Source organism: Danaus plexippus (genome assembly GCF_018135715.1).
Source record: "Danaus plexippus chromosome 13 unlocalized genomic scaffold, MEX_DaPlex mxdp_15, whole genome shotgun sequence".
NCBI lineage: Eukaryota > Metazoa > Arthropoda > Insecta > Lepidoptera > Nymphalidae > Danaus > Danaus plexippus.
This window is the reverse complement of record NW_026869849.1, coordinates 934,467-955,842: the sequence shown is the minus strand read 5'-3', so window position 1 is coordinate 955,842 and position 21,376 is coordinate 934,467. Positions and strand designations below refer to the sequence as shown.

The 21,376-nt window shown below is 36.7% G+C and overlaps 3 protein-coding genes across 6 annotated transcripts in view; 1 reads left to right on the top strand and 2 right to left on the bottom strand.

Moving 5' to 3' along the window:
- Nucleotides 1–6: 6 nt before the first annotated feature.
- Nucleotides 7–9,769, bottom strand: LOC116770398 (uncharacterized). Of its 2 annotated transcripts, XM_032661860.2 has the most exons (8): nucleotides 9,113–9,769; nucleotides 6,446–6,738; nucleotides 5,163–6,020; nucleotides 3,652–4,011; nucleotides 3,308–3,415; nucleotides 2,797–2,871; nucleotides 2,330–2,527; nucleotides 7–1,902 (listed from the first exon to the last, which is right to left on the bottom strand). In XM_032661860.2, exons 1-8 carry the CDS (start codon nucleotides 9,360–9,362, stop codon nucleotides 1,861–1,863), a joined length of 2,184 nt encoding a protein of 727 aa, XP_032517751.2. In that variant the 5' UTR covers nucleotides 9,363–9,769; the 3' UTR covers nucleotides 7–1,860. The 2 variants fall into 2 exon arrangements, with proteins under 2 accessions (XP_032517751.2, XP_032517752.2); XM_032661861.2 differs by lacking the exon at nucleotides 3,308–3,415.
- Nucleotides 9,770–10,430: 661 nt separating this feature from the next.
- LOC116769956 (cyclin-dependent kinase 12) lies at nucleotides 10,431–20,163 on the top strand. The gene is made up of 17 exons (XM_032661191.2): nucleotides 10,431–10,700; nucleotides 10,899–11,707; nucleotides 12,398–12,552; nucleotides 13,020–13,137; nucleotides 13,747–13,863; nucleotides 14,137–14,257; nucleotides 14,336–14,455; nucleotides 14,598–14,768; nucleotides 15,019–15,192; nucleotides 15,268–15,385; nucleotides 15,499–15,617; nucleotides 15,866–15,985; nucleotides 16,234–16,461; nucleotides 16,532–16,728; nucleotides 17,088–17,292; nucleotides 17,577–17,845; nucleotides 18,070–20,163. The coding sequence occupies exons 2-17, from the start codon at nucleotides 10,947–10,949 to the stop codon at nucleotides 18,266–18,268; spliced, it is 3,192 nt and encodes a 1,063-aa protein (XP_032517082.1). The 5' UTR covers nucleotides 10,431–10,700; nucleotides 10,899–10,946; the 3' UTR covers nucleotides 18,269–20,163.
- A 124-nt stretch (nucleotides 20,164–20,287) lies between these two features.
- The window catches only part of LOC116769989 (unconventional myosin IC), a 28,364-nt gene continuing 27,275 nt past the window's right edge, over nucleotides 20,288–21,376 (bottom strand). For all 3 annotated transcript variants that reach the window (XM_061527882.1, XM_061527884.1, XM_061527883.1), the window contains one exon: nucleotides 20,288–21,081. In XM_061527882.1, the coding sequence (XP_061383866.1) occupies nucleotides 21,067–21,081 (15 nt within the window). In that variant the 3' untranslated portion in view covers nucleotides 20,288–21,066. The remainder of the gene's footprint in view (nucleotides 21,082–21,376) is intronic.

Below are 21,376 nucleotides of genomic sequence, written 5' to 3'. Positions count from 1 at the left end.
CTCATGTTAAAGACAGTACTGATTTAATATATTCTTATATAACATCATATAAGTTACAAAATACATAAAACAGTATGTAGGTAACGAAACACTTGACTAGCGTTCAGAGAAAAAAAAAACAATTTGTAGAAACTTGTTCTCAGCGTGCTACAAACGCCAGACGACTCGCTCCACGCATCCTTACACTAACTATATTATTTTTACACTTCAATAAATACCACACCTTTACATCTGTGACGTCCGTAGCACTTAGGAACCATACAAAAATATTACCATCAACGCTTCACTCGATACGAAGACGTCCACAATTGGGAGGAAATTTTGTTCTTTGTAAAAAATTAAAGTTACATTTTGGCACGGCTTACTTTATAATGGTCAGCGATATTCATAATACTATAAACGTTTATATTTGTGCTGCACATAATGTATAGATGTGTACTTTTATTGAGTTTCATATTAAACGAAACAGAGAGAAAACTGCATTCACTTGCAAGTACGCACAAATATAAAGGAAATAATGATTGGAGCGACATGAAAAGGAAAAATCAGCAAAAAAAAAACTCTGTGTAACTTAGACAACATATCACGAGTCCCATTAAACTAAGAAACGCATTTATAATATATATAACACCTTCATTACATGAGATTATCTACATTTCCTGCTCCAAGGACCATTCTTGATAATATAATTAATTATTTAATGGCTGTGTGTATAAAATTATAAAACTCATCTCGCCATATTGATTCACTGTTGCAGATTATAAAAAAATATACCGTCATTATAATGTACAGATACCGAATCTGAAACTTATATACTACAGAGTGTTTCTTCCACCGACATGTCAAATGTCAAAGCTATTACAAGCCGGACAGGCCACCAGCGGCTCTGAATCGATCGGTACATCAAAACATACTTACATATATAAAAGGCACAAAATATTTGGTAAGTCAAATAATACATAACTTAGGACTACCCACTTAGTTTCGAGGCGTTTCGAACATTGACTTAAGTTTGATTGACAAACCGGAGGAATGTCAGGTTAACAAAAATATATCTGAATATTGTTTCCACATACAGAAATAATAGAGTAGTTACTATTGATGGTGAAAATTATATTAAATCATAGCTGCTATACATGTCAACTATATTAGGCCACTTTTATTTTTAATTACTACATCTAAATACAGAGGCAAATAAGAAAACGCAAGTTATATCACTAACTATAAACAAGCCGTCCGCTGTCTTTGTATATATAACATTGAGATTTGTCATAGAGAATATATTACATTACCCAGCGCCGGAACTCAACACAGCAATGAATGTTAACTTCATACAAACAGATGTTCAGGTTGAGAACGCTCGCATCACATAAATACTTAAATCTATTATAAGGAATGGCCAAACCCAAAGTAGGAAAATATCACCAACATATTTATACACAGGAGAAGAAATATAGTAACATAATTAAATTAATTATTATGACATTAAATAAAAAATTAATGAAAACTGTAGAAAATACTGTAAAAAGTATACTCAAGTGGTCTCGACTGAACCACTCAGTAGAAGAAGGAAAACTTGTTCTCGTATTGTCAACACTGATGCTTAGTGGGCTCTACACGCGTTAGATTCATTCGCTTAGGAAAAAATATGCTTAAATTAACGGGTGCAATACATCGCTTCTAATACCTCTGTAACTTGGGAGGTTCCGGAGTCACACTCTTAGATAATGTCTCATATAAAACAATCAACATTTCTTACACACAAAATCAGTACACAATTTTTACAGAAAATAATACCGCATCCAAAATAAGCATCCGAGATCCAAACATTCACAGGAAAATACAACAGAGTTACAGAGATCATCCGGAACACATCTCGGAGTGGTCATCCCACGCTGCCACCTACAACAATATCATATACATATAAAGACAGTTGTATCTAGAACTACATAGCGGACAAATAGATAAAAAATTTAGTAGTAGTTGTTACATCTAATATTCTATTGAAGAAACAGTTGTCACTTCTGTATAACGAACAATGATTAGGAACCTTCACTATGACCAAATAACTTGTTATAAACACGCGATACTAATATGAGACCGCTTTAACTACGACCCATCGCGTGCTTTGTGAAAACATTTTGCCAATAATTGTATAGCTCTATTCTCTACATCCGTATATTTGGTTTTTGCACAGCCCTATACCTCTTCCCTTGTACATCCCTAATTTAGTATGTAGAGACTACAACTATTAATTTCACATCTTACATAATATAAGTAGGTATATGTCAACGAACGAGAGTGATAAATGTATAAGTGTGACGTCGACCTGGCAGTCCCTGGAGCAGTACCACTGGTTGGCGCAGCCGGCGCACACGAACTGCGCGAGTCGCGAGCGGCAGCCCTGGCAGGTGGGCGCTTCGTCGTTGCCCTCGTCGATGACCAGCCGGCCGGAGCCCGAGCCGGAGCCCGAGCCCGCGGACGCCGAGCCCGCGGACTCCTCGGACGCGCCGCTCTCCTCCTCCTCCTGGAAGAGTCGTTCGGGTCTTATATAGCGATGTCGTCCAATGAGAGTAAGACCCAGAACCCGGTAGTTTGGGACTGAGACGAGTGTCGGAGGACGTGTTGTAGTGATTCAGTGAGTTTATCTAATAATGTAAATTAATCATATACATTGATATAAAAACGTCGTCACAGCTGCCTCACACTTCTACACGTGTACTTAATAAGTGAACATTTTTACTACATGTGTATTGTTGTCTTCGTGTTTGTTGTGTATACTATCAAGTCACTCACGAGCTGCACCACCTCCGTCTTCTCCGCGTCCGGCGGCGCGGGCTGCACCGGCGTTATCGTGATCTCGCCGCAGTTCTAGAGACGCACGGAGACCATTAATATTATTAGCATGCACGCACTGTCCGTCGCACGCGACACTCGGCAATCGCAAGACAATATGGAAATATTGTATTTTAAACACAAAGTCAAACTGTCAGACCGACCGGCTCGTATAATTAACTTTTACAATATCTTTTTGTTCAAAAATGTTTTTATTGTTTAGGGAATGATAATAGCACGTACAGCCGAATGCACGGCGGACATGTAACTACATGCGGCTGAACGTGACCGACCAGCTCGCACGCAGCGGGTGGGGTCGTGATGATGAATGGCTTTCTGTGTATAATGAGTATTGCCATCACGGTTAGTGCTGGATGCGGAACAGACGATACTTAGAACTAAATTTTGAATTTGGAATGATCTGAGGCCAATCAGGACACCGATTGTGTGATCTCGTACATTGAGGTGGTACCTTGGCCTGACCGAAAGTTGGCAACGGCGGAGCGCTCTGTTTCCGTTCCGGCGACGTCAGCAGTTTAGCCAACGTCGGGGAGTAACACTGAGACGCGGGAGACGCCTGCTGGAAGGTTGGCAACACCCATTCAAGCTAGTTACAATATGCGATGCGAAGCTAATGGGGATGGACGTGACAGGGCCGGCCCGTGAGGGTGATCGCGTACGGGCGCGGTTCGGTCGCCGGTATGTCGGTCTAGCTTCTAACTTCCATCCCCACATGAGGCGCGATATTCGAAGCGTTTTCTTACAGCGCGTTTTCACAATGGACTATGGGCCGTCATGAACCGCGTAGAGAGTCACCTTGGTCAGTATTCCGTGGAGCAGCGAGTTCTGCTGCGTGTGCGAGGCGTCCTGGGCGGTGCTGACCGGCAGGAGCGATATCTCCGGGTATGGCGGCGGCGGCGGCAGGCGGGGGCTGGAGGCGGCGAGCCTGTCCGCCTGTTTGGGCGGGGCGGGTGGAGCGGGCGGGGCCGGCGGGTCCTCGCCGCGCTCCTGCCGCCGTCGCTCGGGCCTGTTCACGTCGTGGGCCCTGGCGGCCATGAGGCCGGCGTTGTTCTGCTGCATGTTGGCGACCTGCACCAACACGTCCTTGAACGACAGACCGTTGGGCAGCCCGCCCGCTTGGATCTGCTGCAGACGCTCTATCATCGCCTTCTGATTCTGAAATATTGCAAAATTATATTAAGTATAATAGTTTGAGGACCTTATATTCTTTAATAGATTTATTTAAACTATTCTAAGCGTTTTCCGAATCGAATTAAATCCACAACAAATAATTCGACATTACAGATCATGACAAGCCTGGTTCGGCCACATTTTTGTTCAAACATTTGCAATTCTCTTGACTATTACGCCAACATTCGTCTGATGCACTTTAAATGTTACTTTAATATCTCATTCATTAATATCATTACAATAAACCGATAATTGTTAATGAGCTAGCGGGTCACAATCAGCTATTTCTTATACAAATACAAGATAATATATTTGTCACACTGCGAGCCGTACAGCTCCTTACATTTGATCGCTCAACTAATTCAATTGACCACACAACACAGCCTTGAACTAATTCAGCGCTCGACTCCGGACACTTTAAACACTCGCTGAATGATGCTGTTGTTTTAATAAGTTGTATACTAGCGCGCGCTGCGGCCTCGTGCGCTTGGCTCGGAGTTAAAGGTTTTGACATGTTAAACTAAGGACGGGACAGCCGACAGATTGTGCCACAACACTTCAACATTACAATTATCAAACTACACGCAATTACCTCATAAATTATAGACGAGTCTTTATTCTAAAGTCTAAACTACATAACGGGAAAGTTTTATCAAAATCTGCTCAGCCGTTATGGCGTAGTAGAGCTACAGACATCACACACTAACTTCCGCTTTCATAATACAGGCTATGCGGAATACCTTTGATGTATCTTTAAACAAATTTCTACCTCGTAACAGTGGGAAATATATGAGTATGTTTTTTCTACTATATATTACTGTGAATCATATAAAAATACTTTGATTATTATATTAAAATTTTTTTTCAATATTACTAACATTCTTTCATAATAACACTGAACGCCGTTCGTTTCTATTGAATCGTGACTTAACAAGAAATAAAAATATCTGACTTCTTTTGAAGGTTTATAGATTATAAAAATCAGTTCGACCTAGCTATGCTAGCTAGCTAGAGTCCGCCCTTTTTGCCTTCATACTGAACACAACATGCAACAGACCCGGTCTGCGAACGGTAACGGTCATTCCGTGTAGTGTTCCTGGAATCACTCGGTCCACGGACAGTTCGTATAAACTCACCATGTCCAAATTGTTGAACAGCATGTTGAGATTACTGAGACTGTTCATGGCGTCCACCTTGGGGGCTATCGGTCGCGGCTGGTTCATCATGCTGGGGTTGACGATGGGCTTCATCCGCCTCCCCCTGCGAGGAGTTATCTCAGGATTCCTCTGCCTGTAATCGGCTATAATGCTCTTCACGTCTTTGGTCGGCCCCTGACGCCCCATCGGCATTCCGTAGCTAGATGGCAGCTGACCGTTCATATCCCTGGGGAAACCTTGCAGATGGCCCGGCATCATCATAGCCTGCGGGAATAGTTGGTTGGGTTTGGGCATCGACTGCAAGTGAGCGGCCTTGTCGTAGGGCGGTGGCAGCCCTGACATGGGGTTGAAGTGTGACGTCACGGGCATGATGGGCGCTTGCATGATGGGGTTGACTATGGCGGAGCCCGGCTGTTTGATCGCCAGGCCGGATATGTCATCGCTCTTATCGATGGCCAGGTTCTTGGCCTGGTTGAGGTAGTCGAAGGGGTCGGTCCGCTCGCTGCCGTTGACGTCGGCGCTCTTCTCGAAGGCCAGCACCTGCTTCCGCCTGAGCAGCCTGAGCAGTATTTCCTCCTTGACTTTCTTGAGGTGCAGGATGTTGTTCCACTCGTGCTCCTTCTTCTGCGCCAGCTCCCTCAGCGTCTGTATCTCGGACAGCAGTTGCTCGGTGTGCCTCTGTATTTCGTCCACGTTGTTCTTGGTCGCCGTCTGGATGTAGTCGTTTATCATGACGTCATGCTGGGGGAACGTCTTCTCGACTTCCGCGCATAATTTCTTCAGAGGAGATTCAGTGTCTATATCTTGACTGGCTCTCCGTTTGTTCAGTTGCTCGTCCTGTCGACGAAAATTATAACTACTTTATAATACTACAATGACATGATATTAAAATTATTTATTATATGGAAATAAATCACTATTATTCCTATTTACAATGGTGTGTTTAAGTAATGTAATATTTGTCGTCTACTGTATAAGGTAGGGGATTAGGTAGGGGACTATAGAACTGGTTTTCGACCATTATGTAGACCCGTCAGGGGCGGGAACTTATAACACGTCACACTATATATGGCATTAGCACTGGGGGATCTGTGGCTTAGGGTCAACCCTTACAGTTTGAGCCCAAGCCTAACAACACATCCCTCTACCGAAATCGCGATAGAAACAGTCCTATAAAAATGTTATTTTAAACAAAGAAAATTTCATTCTAATTTACTTGCCGAATGTAACTTCGTAAAACAGAAATTACTCTGAGAAAATACCTTAGAAACATCCCCGTTAATTGTTTGTATGCTGGGTTTGGGATCCTTATTGATCTTATCGACCAGCTGCACCTCTGTCATCTCAACATCAGGGGTCGCCACCTTCTCCGTCTCCACAACCTTGGGACTGTCTTCAACCTCTATGGGTCGGTCGACAGGCTCCGGTTCCTTAGCGGGAGTTCCCACAGACGGCTGTTCTGTAGTTTTCTCCTCTTGAATATCATTTACTTTAACTGCCACTTCTGTGGGCACATTTTCCTCCTCATTCACTGTACAGTCCTCTTTTATTTCATCTGTAACAAAAAATTCTTAGGTAATTATGAGTGTGAATTACGATTCATGTTTGTTGGAGTCGAGCAAACATATTACTTAAAACATCAGATACAGTGGATTTCGGCTATAACGACGATGAAGGGACCACTGTTATTTCGTCGTTACATCCGGATGTCGTTACAGGCAAAGGCAAAAAGATACAGACATGTTCATGGTTTATATTCATTTATTTTTAAAAATATTTGCACACATAGTTATTTACTGATACATTTAAAAAATTGTGTAATATTACTTTGTTTCAATTTATTTTTTTGCGCTAGCATACGCTGTAGGGTGTATTCTATTATCATTACTCCTTCAATGTCTATATTATCCTTTCCATCACCAAATAGACAATATCTTTTGAGCCTTGTCACTGCACATAACACATCCTCAGTTGTAGGAATCTCACCTTCCTTGTCATCTTCTTCTTCCTCCTCATTTTCCTCATCTTGCGTCGTAGGTGATGAAGCACTATGCGATACGCTTGCGGCCTCTCCACAAACTTTGCCTACTACAATATCGTGCCGTTGACGAAACCGGTATATCCAGCTTTCCGAACACTTAAAATCTATTTTTCCAAACAGTCTGGCAAAATGATTAGCCTTTTCTTGCAGCAGAGGACCGCTCACAGGTACGTTTTGGCTTCTTTGAGCTTTGAACCACACTAGAAGAGCTTTTTCAACATCTTGATGCGTCGGCTTGCGGTTTTTCTTAATTTTTAAGGATTTGGACTCAAAGCACTCTAATATTTTATCACGGTTTTTCCACATCGTAGATATTGTTGAATGCGAAACTTTGTATTCTTTGCACACATCAGCATTGTTTGCACCATTTTTCAATTTTGAAATGATTTCCACCTTTTCTTTAACAGCAAACGTGCGTCTAGGAGCCATACTTATTCAAAAGTTTATTATACACAGTTGCTACTCTGAATACCAATTTGTAACTGAATCATTTAAACTCGCAAACGTTCACGCTTACCTACCTAATTACCTAGCTAATATTTATAAACAAAAAGTAAAGATTGCTGACCATCTGTATGGATGTAAACAAAAGATAAGAAAGCTCTTTTGTGTCTTTGGCGGCCGACTCCGGTCGCAATATCTGCTTGGGATTTCCAAGAATTTATTACAAACTATTCAATAAAAACAGTCGCTACACCCGAACTCGACGTTACATCTAAAGTCGCTATAGCCATATTTTGTACATACTAAAGTATGCTTTAATTCAAGGGACTGAGATTTAACGTCGCTATAGACAAATGGTCGCTACAACCAAGGTCGTAATAAATAAAATCCACTGTATGTGGATAAGATTTGACTTCATGGAAACTGAGTACAATCTGAATCAAGACTGGAATCCTTGAGATTTAATGTCCAATGTCCATGAAATAAAACTGAAATTTTTCACAGTACAACAACGGACATTACAAAGTAATCAATTAGTCGAGCGTTATATTAATATACAATTTAGTAAGAACTTAAAGTATTTACAGACACACCAAGAATAAGCATTAACAAACTGTGGTACTTTCTACAATAAAAAACACTGATTAACATTCACTTACTAGAGAAATAATAACATAAATTTATGAATTAAACACTCGGTTCTAGAATAGTGTTATTTTATGGTGTTCGAGAAAGAAATTGTACATATATGAAATTAATGAACTGGGAGAAAATATTATACTTATAAGAATGTATAGAGAGTTTGTTTGTAATTTTCATACAATATTACAAAGGAGACGGGCTCGCATCCCGCTTGCGACAATTAATTTAAATTCATAGTTTGAATTTAAATTGAAAACTATTTCAATTAAATTAAAGCTACTTGACTTATTAGCTTCATGATGATAGCTGAGTCATAGGAAATTATGTTTAGCAACATATTAAAAATATATTATTTTTCACAAATAACCAGAGTATATGATATAAGTACATATATAACTCATTGTATGTACGTATAAAAAAATTATACCACCTCACTGGTAGATGAATAAATTTACATTTATTATAATTGAAATAAACAAGGTGAGAAAAGGAATAAAAAAATTACCACATTCATCTTTTGATAAGAATATTAATATTACATTATTGAATGGAATAGTTATTAAAGCATGTTTTATACAACCAATACTTTATGGATAATAATTTAGATTCTATCAATGTGTAGGCATAATAGAATTTGAATTAAGGCATGATTTTTAAAAAATTAAAATTATAAAAATATGTAATTAATAAATAAACAAGACTGTTTACATTTCGTTTAAATAAAAAAAAAATTAACAAATTTGTCTTATAAAGTGATTTTGTTATACAAATATTATTTATAAGATATTTATATGATAGATACCTTCATTAGTTTTAGTGGTCTCCAAGTGATTAGTTTCCTTTTCGGGCTCAGTTACAGTTTCTTTGGCATTGTCATCACAGACTTCATCTTTCTCAGCACCCTCATCAGCAGGTTCATGCTTTACGTCCACTTCATCGTCAATCGACAAGGGATCTGTTTCATTCTCGTTGTTAACCTCCGACGCAGGGGACACTTCGACTCCTACCAACTCTTTCGGAGATTCCACTATTTTAATATCTGTATCATTCATGTTTATTTACATACTTCCGATTCGCTACAATGTCAGAAAGCCGCATATAGGTTCAATGACTTCATCATCAAACCAACCATCGTTATGGTCTTAATAACAGCGCCTTATCGGTTTTTGCTTATAAGAACTTCAAATTCACAACATTATAGGTTAACATACACTAGAAATATTCAAAATTTCTTTTCCATATTGGGAAACTTCACCGTGCAAGCAATTGAAGCCATGAACTTATGGCCTTTGGGTCAATATGACCATTTGAATGTAACACTGTATATTTTGTTTAGAATTACGATTGAATTATACATATTACATTTCTTAAATATATTTAAAGTATCAGTTTATATAGTTTTAAAATGTTTTTAGAAAAATATTCCCTTCTCGAGAAGGACGCAACACGCAATCACAGATTCAAAATGTCAAATAGTTTTAGCTAATAAACTTTGAATTTTGATCCCTATTTTTCACAATATATTAATCGGTTATGATAAAGTCTGTTTCAAATTATCAAAATATTTCTTGAATTTAATTTAATAGTATATTTAATATTCATTTACTATCAACCTGTTAAATAATGATATATTAAATAAATTATCGCTTATTTGTCATTAATTTATAATTAATATAAATAGTAAATATTGAAATAAACATAATGAAAAATACTTTAGCAAAAATTATGATTACTTTATATTCTTTTATTTTACAAAAATAATATTTTTATATTGGATAAATGATAATTCATTACAATTTTATGTTGCAGTACATTATATTTAATTTCACTTATCCAAAATATTTTTAATTTTACGTAAAGGGAAATAGATCTAAACATTTATACAGCCATTTCATTTTTTAAGAAGAAAGGTGTATTTTGCTGCTGATATGTGGACATAAAAAATATATTTAAATTGTTAAAAGATTCTAATTGTGGACATTTTGTCATAAAATGTCTTCATCTTATTTTAAATAAGTGGCACTTATTTCGGATATAATCGATTTAAGGGCTATCTATTCAATCAAAAAAAAATCGATTTTAAATTATTTTTTAAGCAGTCCACACTCACTATATGATGATGAAATTAAATGAAAAAGCAAATGGCTGACTAGCAATCGACGTTCTCGAATTCGCATTAAAAGAATCCGATGTAATTACATGAATTATGCGCAATCTATGATCATGATTAGCAAAATAAAGATACCAAAGCAATAAACATTTAGAATTATTATATATTGTCGACTAAAGCCTCTGAAATCTATGTTAAATAAATCCTATCTAAACCGAAAAAGAATTTTGCAATAATAAGAACCGTGCCTTCGACGGACCCATGTCCGTTTTTTGTTGAGGTAAGTTCTTTTGTTTATTTTATTGTAGTGTTAATAATCGTGTTGTATTTCATATATTTTATAGTTTTAATACTATTTAGTGTATAAATATATTTTTTTGATAATTGAGTCTGTTAAGCTCGGTGACCTTTTACGGAATGTTAGATAATTTATAATAATAAATACAGTGTTTAGTGAAACAGTATTTCATGTTTCCAGTTCATGTGATGTGAAGAGTTTTTTGGGCGGAAGCCGCCCACTGTCACTATGGAGCGCGGTTACGAGAAGAGACACAGTAAGCACCACAAGGAAAAGCATAAGAAGCGCGCACACAAGAAGTATAGGAGTCATTCGGGCTCCCATGAACAGTCATATGCTACTAGTAACTCCATGAAACCTCTGGTGGAATATTCCGATGTCAGCTCCGAGGATCTGTCGGCCCCGGAGGCCGGTGAGATAGAGAGTGAAGCCAGTTCCATCGGTCGGCACATTGCAGACGACTTGGACAGAACGAGAAAATCGCACCCTATACGTACTTTCCTTGATAACAAGATATCTGTGACGACTAGCAGCCGACGTGTGGTCGAGGAATACAGCCTCACTCGTGATTCCTCTTCCACGGCAAGGAAGAGACGAGGCGTTGAATACGAGGAGCCAGTCCCAGACTTCGATGATCATTCCCGATATAAGAAGAAGAAGGAGAAGCGAAAGAAAGACAAGAAGAAGAAAAAGAAGAAGTCCAAACACAGGTCACGCTCAGCCAGTCTAGAGAGCTTGTCTCCTGGTGATATTGTACCAACTTGTACACCACTTCGGCCCTTGACTCCACAACGGTACACCCAGGTGCCAGTCAGCGAGTGGGAAAAGGGATCATCTCCATTACGGAACGGTTCCTGTTCCCCAGTGTCGCCCTCAACACCTCCGCTGAGGCATGAGGTGTCACCTCGACACCGACCCATTCACCGTGAACCATCTATGCACAATGTTATCCCATTCTCGCCACATCCAGAGAGATCTCCTATTATTAGGTGAGATATTCAAAGAAACTTCTTACATGTTACATATTTGTGTTTAAATCACCCTATAAAATGTTAACTTTTGTACAAGAGTGGTTTGTGTACAAATATACAAGTAATTTATTTTATCTATGTAACAACTCCAAAAATGTAATAATCATTTCTATAGAGATCTAAATAAAATTTTGCTAAATGTTTTGTTAAATAGTTAACAATTACTACAGAGACACTTTATTCTATATTAATAAGGTTTATTTTCGTACTTAATTTTTTTCTATCTCTCTATAGCCTCTAATAAAGATTGGCTATTACTATATGATTTGAAAGACAATGTCTCAACTTTGATAATTAATTCATGGTCCTGTTACATTTCCTACTAAATGATTTGTTTGTTGGAAATAATAATTCATATTATCTCTAACGAAAATGCTGTTATAATGTTTGATTTATTTCCTTGATGCAAAACTGTATGATTGTTTAAAATGTCTGTATACCGCAACATTGTAACGGTCTGTGTACTAATGATTCTGTTCTTTTTATGCTCACAGTATTGATTTATGGTGAGTCAGTTAAATTGTAGTGTTTAAACTTTGATGGTGTATTTAGATCAAGTAATGTTACATAATTATATTTTTTTAATTCTTGTATTGTTCGAGCATTGTTTGATTATAATATAACCTGTACTATGATACACTACTACAGCAGGAGGAGGCAGAAGTCTACAACTCCTCACACACCCCTGGCGCCTCCCTACCATGAGACCGTTACTATTGATTCAGATACAGAACAGGACTACGACAGGAGACGCGACTACTGGCACGAACAGCGCATCTCTAATGAAATCATGGTTATATCTGGTATGTTGCATTATGGGAAATAGAGATAATAATATTTCTATAAATAACTGTATAAATTTTAAATTTCTTGAATAAGAAGAAATGATATTGGTAGCTATTACCCACTGTATGTTAATGGCGTGTCCTGAGTTGGTTCGCAAGAGATTTAGCATAAGAGATTGAGAATGTCATAACTTAGTATATTTCTTCTACACAATTTGGTTTCTGTATTATAATTGTATATTTTCTTTAATTTATTTCTTAATTCTAACTAGTATTATGTTTAAGTTTACAAATGTTATTCCATGGCCATACTAAATTTCCACGTTTAAAAACATAATTTGATTAATAACATTTAATACATGAATAAATTAAAAATACCCGCCTTAAATATACGATAATTTTTATATTGTCTCTGATCAAAAAGAAGTATATCTTTTGCTTCTTTAAGAAAAAAAAAATGATTTGTCTGTGTATGTATTATCCAGACTCCCCAGTCCACGAATCGCGAAGCCGTGACTACAGTCCGAGACGTCATCGCCGCCGCTCGCCTCGGAGACGACGCAGTAGAGACAGGGAGAGACACAGGGAGAAGGTCCATCATCGGTGGGTGATGACATATATTATAGCTTGACTTGAGTTGGTGCTAATGTCACAGGACCCTTGTTTGAATGACAAACAACCTCATCTCTCCCGGTTCAAGTAACGACTGTGATGGGCGTATCAGTGCGTATTGATGACTATCCCGGGGAATCCCATATACCATGCTATTTCTCAATAACGAAGTAAAAATGGCTCTTGATTTTAGTTTATGGACTTGATTATAACTCCGACTTCGACAACTAACACTTACACAGTAAAAAAAAAAATGATATATTAATGTTTTTGGTTTCATGGAAAATCGTCGATGGTACTACTGTACTACTAGTTAATGTATTAAAGATTATTTAATAGTCAATTTCCCATTCTATAAAGTTCGGAAACGAATAGGTTTGTTCATAGGATTGTTTGGGTAAATAATATTTGCTATATAAGAAAAAAAGAACAGTTGGTCGTGGATACTACAACATTTTTAATTTTCGAGAAATTGAGCTTAATAACGTACTTTCATTAAGATAAAAAGTTATGTACCTTTTCCCTCAATCACGGTTAGTGCGAAGTAGTTTAAATATATCGAAGTTAATGTAAAAAATATAAGTTTTGTTCCTGTTGTAGATCTCACAGTAGGTCGTCATTGAAGCGTCGCCGTTCTGGGTCACGTTCGAGACGCCGTTCATCATCACCTCCACGACATCGTCCGAGACATTCAGACATCCCCAGAGACAGGCACAGGTGACAATGCTTCTATATATATATATATATATATATATATATATATATGTAGTCTAGATCCTACACTACATATTTGATTATGTTTATATTAATGCTTTAGCATATAATTTGAACAAAATAAATACTAAATATTTTTTATTCATATTAAAAATATAGTAACATTCAATAGGAGATTACTTATTGCATAACTAATTTGTTTTTATAATATTTTTAAGAAAATAAGATAATGTCAACAGAAATGTAAAAACTAAAATTTACATTTTCTGTTTTCAGGAGTAAACATGAATCCCCGAGTCCACCCACACTGTTACAGAGAAAAATTGACTTCAAAGAAAAGATTAGCGATACCAGTTTGTTTGCGGAACTTGTTAAAGACAAACACAAGCGTGCCAAGGTATACACTAGCCTATTAATAACGACATGCACATATACATGGGTGACTGTATAATGTAATATTTAAAAATATATACAGAAACTACAAGAAATATTAGAACAGAAAGAAGAATCACAGGGAGCTGCCTCAAGTAGTGCTTCAGTTACCAACACTGATGCGCCAACAGAAGACCTGGCCGATAATGCGGATAGCTTGCAGGTGAGTGTTGCTAGATGTGAAAACAAAATCCCGGTTGAAGGAAATATAATTACTATAATATATAAAATGGAGACAAAACTTATAAGTGAATTAATATTCTTTTTTTAAGTAACTATTAATATTATAATACTATATTTTTCAGAGTTCAAAGGAGAATGGTGAGAACTCTAAGTCGGATGTAGTTGACATTCCAATGCCCGTGCAGACTTCAGAGGAATCCAATGCTCAACCAGCAGAGGCTGAGCCCCAAGCTGCCCAGCAAACAAACGCAACTACCAATGGGGAAGCTAATGAGAATTCTAATAGCTCTGAGGTGGGATATAAATTATATATGTATGAAGTAAAATCATCCCTGACTCACCTTTAAATAATGTGATTTTTAAAGGTCAAGAAAGAAATTTAACTTTAGAAGATATATATATATATATATATATACATATATAATCTCTAATATACATGGTTATAAACTATACATAGTTTTTTTGTTTGTGTTTGCGTTTTTTAATAACTTTTGAGATTCTTTCGTGATAAATATTAATTGATACTCTACTACTCTACTTCAGACTCAAAAAGTTCCCGTCACACCGCCCGCCCCCCTACCAAGCGCCGCGTCCACTTTACCGCCCCTCCCAAAGGTGGGTGGGAGCGTGGTAGAGGGCGTCTTTATGAATAGCCAGCAACCGCCTCCGCCGAAACCAAAAAGCCTTACGAAACTGCCCATGCCGCCCAATACTCAGGTATTAAGATTAGACATCACCAAGATTTAATGAATAATAATTAAAAGAAAAATTTAAATATCACGATTATCTCAGGTCGAAGATTTAAAGACCCTCGCCAACGACAGTCCATTGAGCACGCCGTCCCCAAGTCCCGTCAAGAAACCGGAAAAACCTAAGAGAACCGGTATTATGAATTTACCGATGCCGCCAGGTGGGTTCGAGTTTGTATAATAAACGAGCTATTATCATACAATAAAAAATATTTCACAACTATACGTTGATGTATATTTTCAAAATATCCAGCAAATTGCGTTTTTGTTACAGTGATCCCTGGGTCAGAGGAGCTGAGCGGGGACGAATTGGACGGGTCCACTCCGCCCGCGCGTCCTCCCACACACAGGGATCAATACTCACACGTGTTCAGCGGCAGGAGGCAGGCCGATGTATGTAATATAGCCAACAAGAAACTATTAGCATTTACTATATGTTATAGTATATACGAGCTTATTTATGTGAATCGGTTTACAAAGGGGGTTAACTAATTATTTTTTAAATCACTATGACAGAAACTTTGGCAATTCTTTAAAGGTTCCGTTGTGACATGAATAAAAACATTATATAACATTATTATTGTAAATAAATTAAAAATGTACCAAGCCAGTCTAATCATTCACTAAATATATATTAATAGGCGGGATCTAAACTGAAGAGGCCGCGTATTCTGAAACGCCGAGGGTCTAAGGTTGTCCCGGTAGCGACTCCGACACACCACGCCAAGGACTGGGGCGAGAAATGTGTGGACGGTTTCCAGGTAATTTAGAAATAGTGAAAGTATTACACGTGCACGACTAACACTAACATTATATATGGACATTGCTTATACATATCAGTTAACAGACAGCGGTTCTAATGAGACTTTAATATATTATTGAATTATTCCGTTTTATTGTATACTTGTTTCATAGTAAACAGTAACAAATATATCAATGGAAAGTATGTGTACACACCTTAACTTGAAGGGTTTTATAATTAATTGATAAACTCGACGCCCTTTTGTAGGTAATAACTCAAATAGGCGAAGGCACGTACGGTCAAGTATATAAAGCGCGCGACAAAAACACGGCCCAACTCGTAGCACTGAAGAAGGTGAGGTTGGAGAACGAAAAAGAAGGCTTTCCCATCACCGCTGTCAGAGAAATTAAGATTCTGAGACAACTCAATCACAAGAACATTGTTAATCTGAGAGAGATCGTTACCGATAAACAGGACGCCATGGATTTCAGAAAGGTAGGTTTAAATTACAAAGACAGATTCTTGAGAAAATAATCATAATGTCTTCGATTCTATCTCTTCCTAGGACAAGGGCTCGTTCTATCTGGTGTTTGAATACATGGACCACGACCTCATGGGTCTCTTGGAGTCGAAGATGGTAGACTTCACCGAGTCACATAACGCATCCATAATGCGTCAGCTGTTAGACGGACTGGCGTACTGTCATCGCAAGAATTTTCTACATCGAGACATCAAATGCAGTAATATATTAATGAACAATAAGTGAGTTGGTATCATATTATCAAAACAACTATTTAAGATGCATGTTTAATAAAAATATTTAAAAAGTTTCCATATATCATGTAAACAGGTTCAGTTTTGTGTGTTACATACCTATTAAGGCTTATAACATGTAGTAATGAATCCAAGATTGTTAAAAATAATTACAAAAATGTTATCTTAGTGTTGATAACTTATCTATACTGCACTCAGCACTGTAAAAGAACTGAATGTGATGAAAAAAGATTATTTTTATAAGGTTGAATACGACAAAAATTTGAATATATATAAAGCCGACCTTACTTCTTTGAATTATAAAAACAATTTATATTTTTTGTCTTACTAATTATGAAATATTTCAGAGGGGAAGTAAAGCTAGGGGATTTCGGTCTGGCTCGACTGTGGTCAGCCGAGGACAGAGCTCGGCCATACACTAACAAAGTTATCACACTGTGGTATAGACCACCAGAGCTATTGTTAGGAGAGGAACGATATGGCCCCGCTGTGGATGTGTGGTCCATGGGATGTATACTGGGCGAGCTGTTCCTGAAACACCCGCTGTTCCAGGTATAGAGGTTCACAAGTACCAGTCTTGTATAAGATATTATCCACCAGATTCTGTGTATAGACTAAGATATACTTCACTGACCAATCATATAAATATATGCCAAGTAAAAAATGATGTCTTTAACATTTAAGCTTTGTTTAAATTACACGTGATATGTATATTGGGTCAGTAGTTATTAATAAGATAATAGTTTATACCATTGTCTTCTCATATGTATGTACATAATATAATTAAAATATTCAATTATATATTTTGTTGCCTAAATCTATATTATACATTGAAGGCTAACACGGAGATGATGCAATTGGAGATGATATCTCGCATCTGTGGCACTCCAGCGCCGGGAGTGTGGCCCAACGTGGTGAAGCTGCCCCTCTGGCACACACTGCGGCCCAAACGTTTCCACAAGCGGTGTGTTCGGGAACAGTTTGCGTTTATGCCACCAGCGGCTCTACAGCTGTTGGATCGTATGCTGGAGCTAGATCCAGACAAGCGAATCACGGCGGACGACGCGCTGAAGAGCGTGTGGCTGAAGAATGTTGTCCCGGATCAGTGAGTGCATGGACTTATCATAATTCTTTTATCCAACCAATGAACGAGTATAAGTTTTGTTTTTATATATATTTTTTTATTTCTGCGCGACTTATTATACCGATAGTTAACGGTAAATATATTTTTTCGAGATATTATTTTTCAAAAAATAGTATCGTAAAATTTCTCGCTTTGTGTGATACTGGCTGAAATATATGACTAATTTATAAAATATTTAATTTCAGAATGCCGGCCCCGGAGCTACCGACATGGCAAGACTGTCACGAGCTCTGGTCGAAGCAACGCCGGCGGCAGCAGAGGGAACAGGAACAGTCGTCGAAACCTAAATCCTATACATTCACACAGGATGAGAACTCTGAATCGAGTTTCAAAAGTGATATCAAGTCAGAGACTAACCCGGAACCTGTCGGACAAGTTAAATAGTATTTGGAGTACTACTACTATGGTTACTACCGGTAGTAAGAGGCTGTGACACTCGTGGAGTGTGGGGACGGGTTGCTGCTAGTCAGTGTTACAATACTGGGGGGACCGTTTACAGTGCTTGTTTGTGCTTGAAATAGACTATGAGCCGAGCTTGACTCCGCTTACAAAGACATATATCGTTTCTTGTGATGGTACTTTGCCACTTACATTATTAGTGAGAATACAATGTATAGAGATGAGAACAGTTAGACTACTATCAGTTATAGATAAGACAATAATAGCTTTTATTTGTGTGTGTAAAATTATTTGAAAATTTTTGCTTCATTGTGACACAAAACATGAAGTAGCTCACTGTTCTTATATTTTAAATAAAGAGGGACTAATATGGCGCCTGAGTTTTGTATTGGGTTGCGTTTTAATGATTTCTTATAGCACGTCTCCAAATAATTTTAGAATTTTCCAGATACAATGATTTGAAAAATCTTTGCGAATACCAAAATCATATGATGACCAAAGGATGTAACGGCGCTAACTCTCACACGCGGACGGGGAGGTGTATGATAGTCTTGTGTATATAATGATGTAAATATATTTCGTATATAGTGTTAAGGAAATTTTGTTATTGGTAGTTAGTTATCCTTACCTCCGGTTGTATGTTGTGTTGTGTTTGTTGGGCGAGGTGATTGTGTAACGTTTAGAAATCATGTATCAGAACTGTTAGACATGGCGATTCTAGATTAATGCTCTTTTAATATTGACGATAGTTTAAAAATGTTTGCATAAATAAATAATAATGCTTCTATATTCTGAACCGACCACCATTTTTATTGACCTTAATGTCTACGTACATGTCGTGATTGGCACTATTGATTTGTAAATATAATATATTGGCTATCGTGCTGGTCTTTCCATACTGCCTTAATACAAGAGTAAGCTAGTACAATTATATATTAGACATAGCTATTTCATCACAACATTGTGTACACTCGTGTAACTGATTGTGTATATATCAATGGAATTGATAATGTTTTATTTTTATACAAGAAAAGTATAGCGGACATTACATTTCCCTTCAAGATGCACTAGTAGATATGAAATTAAAGATTATATCTAGCAATATCAATATTCTATATAGCTGGTCACAATCGACCTGTGTGTAAGCAGTCTTGGATGCATTTATTGCAAGATATTTTATCTCAGCCTATATTTAAATAATAATGCATAATTTACAATATTAAAAAGGCTGTAAATTTAATATAATTTGCTTTTAAACATCGAGTAGGAAGTTGTTAAACTATTATTTCCATTACACTAACTGACTATCCAATTGTCTCCAAACAGTCCCAAGTTCAAGTCGAGGACAAGATGGAATGACTTGTAGAAGGTGACTAATGTAATTTATTTTGTAAATTGTTAGTTAATTTATTCTCGTTTCAAATATATTGTAATTGAGTAAATAAAATGTGACTGTAACTTGTATACCTTTATTATCTTCCGTAAATTCTATTCCAATAACGTAACATACGAAAAGTTCCTTGTAAATATATAGAATATGGATTAATAATCCGGAGTTCAGGAGATGCTTGATGTGTTGAAAATGTAAGGTTGATAATTATTTAGAAAAATATATATTTTTAATAGATAAATATATTTATATACTTAAACTATGTGAAGTTGTGTAAATAGTGTTGGTATGTTAGTGTAACCGTACGGCGAGTCGTACGGTGCTGTCATTTTTAAAGCCGAAGTTGCCAACTGTTTTAATTGCTTGGTTATATTTTAAATCGAGACTGGTTCAGTGTCGCCATAACTCTGGATTGTTTTAGTTGATTTTCATATGTAAAGATGTACCTATCTTTTTTATAAATAAAGTGCAATGAATTATGACTTATTTATTTATGTTTGTTTTATTATTATTTTTTTTCAATTTACAAACTCCGTAACCTAGAGTTGACTTTAAAATATTTGAGTTCACTTCAATCGGTGTAATGTTATCTCGAGGGGATAAATAAGAAAGCATTTTTAAAAATACATATATTTCATAAATTGACTACAAAGGAACTTGCTTAGAACGAGAAGGCACTTATGTTATATAAACTTATGGCAAACCGGAGTAAACTACGATTAGTAAGCTAATTAAAAAATCTGGTAACCCTTTTTGGTTATAAAAATCACTTGACAGTTGTCTAGCTCCCAGACTCCAGGAGTCCGCACAAGCTTTATTTCTACATTAACAGAGGCACCTTCGATTCAGCTTACTAAAGCCTAAAATAACGTGTCAATATATAATCGGATTTGTAAATAAACACTAAGTATTTTTTTTTTAATTTCCAACAGGAAAAGTAGGTGCTACACGTTCCGTAAAATTCATCTATATTTCTGGCGTGTGTTACCTACTTTATAAGTACTTTGTACGACATACTTAATTTATTATTTAAATAATATATATTAAAAAGACTGAAATGTAATAGTAAAGTCGTAGTCAAAAAAATATATCTAATGAAAAATAAATTATAATTAGTAAATGGGAATACATCTTATCAGCAAAACAATTATTAGCCGTTGGTAGTTCATACGTCATAAATTAACTAGACGAGCTATTATATGTATAAGAAAAGGCAGTAGTTATATGAACACTTAATAATGTCGGTTACAAATAAATAGAAATACTCTTCGTATAAAACATTATTTTTCGAAACAGGTTTTATAACAGAATCGTAACATAGAGAGGACTTTAAGAATACCGCTACATTTTGACTGTTGCTTCAAAAATACAGTTCCTATTCAAATACTGGTCTCTATGGGGATGCCACCTGAAAGATATAATAAGAGTTAGTGAATTAATTTGATTATTTTATAAATTGCAGATAACTATAAGATAATTTCTTTAACCTGTAACAGTTAGACGAATTTGTGAAATCTGAAGTACATTTTAAATAGAACATAAATAGTTAAATGATGATATATATTTTTGTAGCTTCATTCAAACATTAATGTTATATGGGTTAGTTTATCAAGTGACGATTCTAACGTCAAAGTGACGTTTCGGCCGAAAAGTTACCAACATAGTGTTATATTACACGACACTGGCAGAATATAGTGTGCACG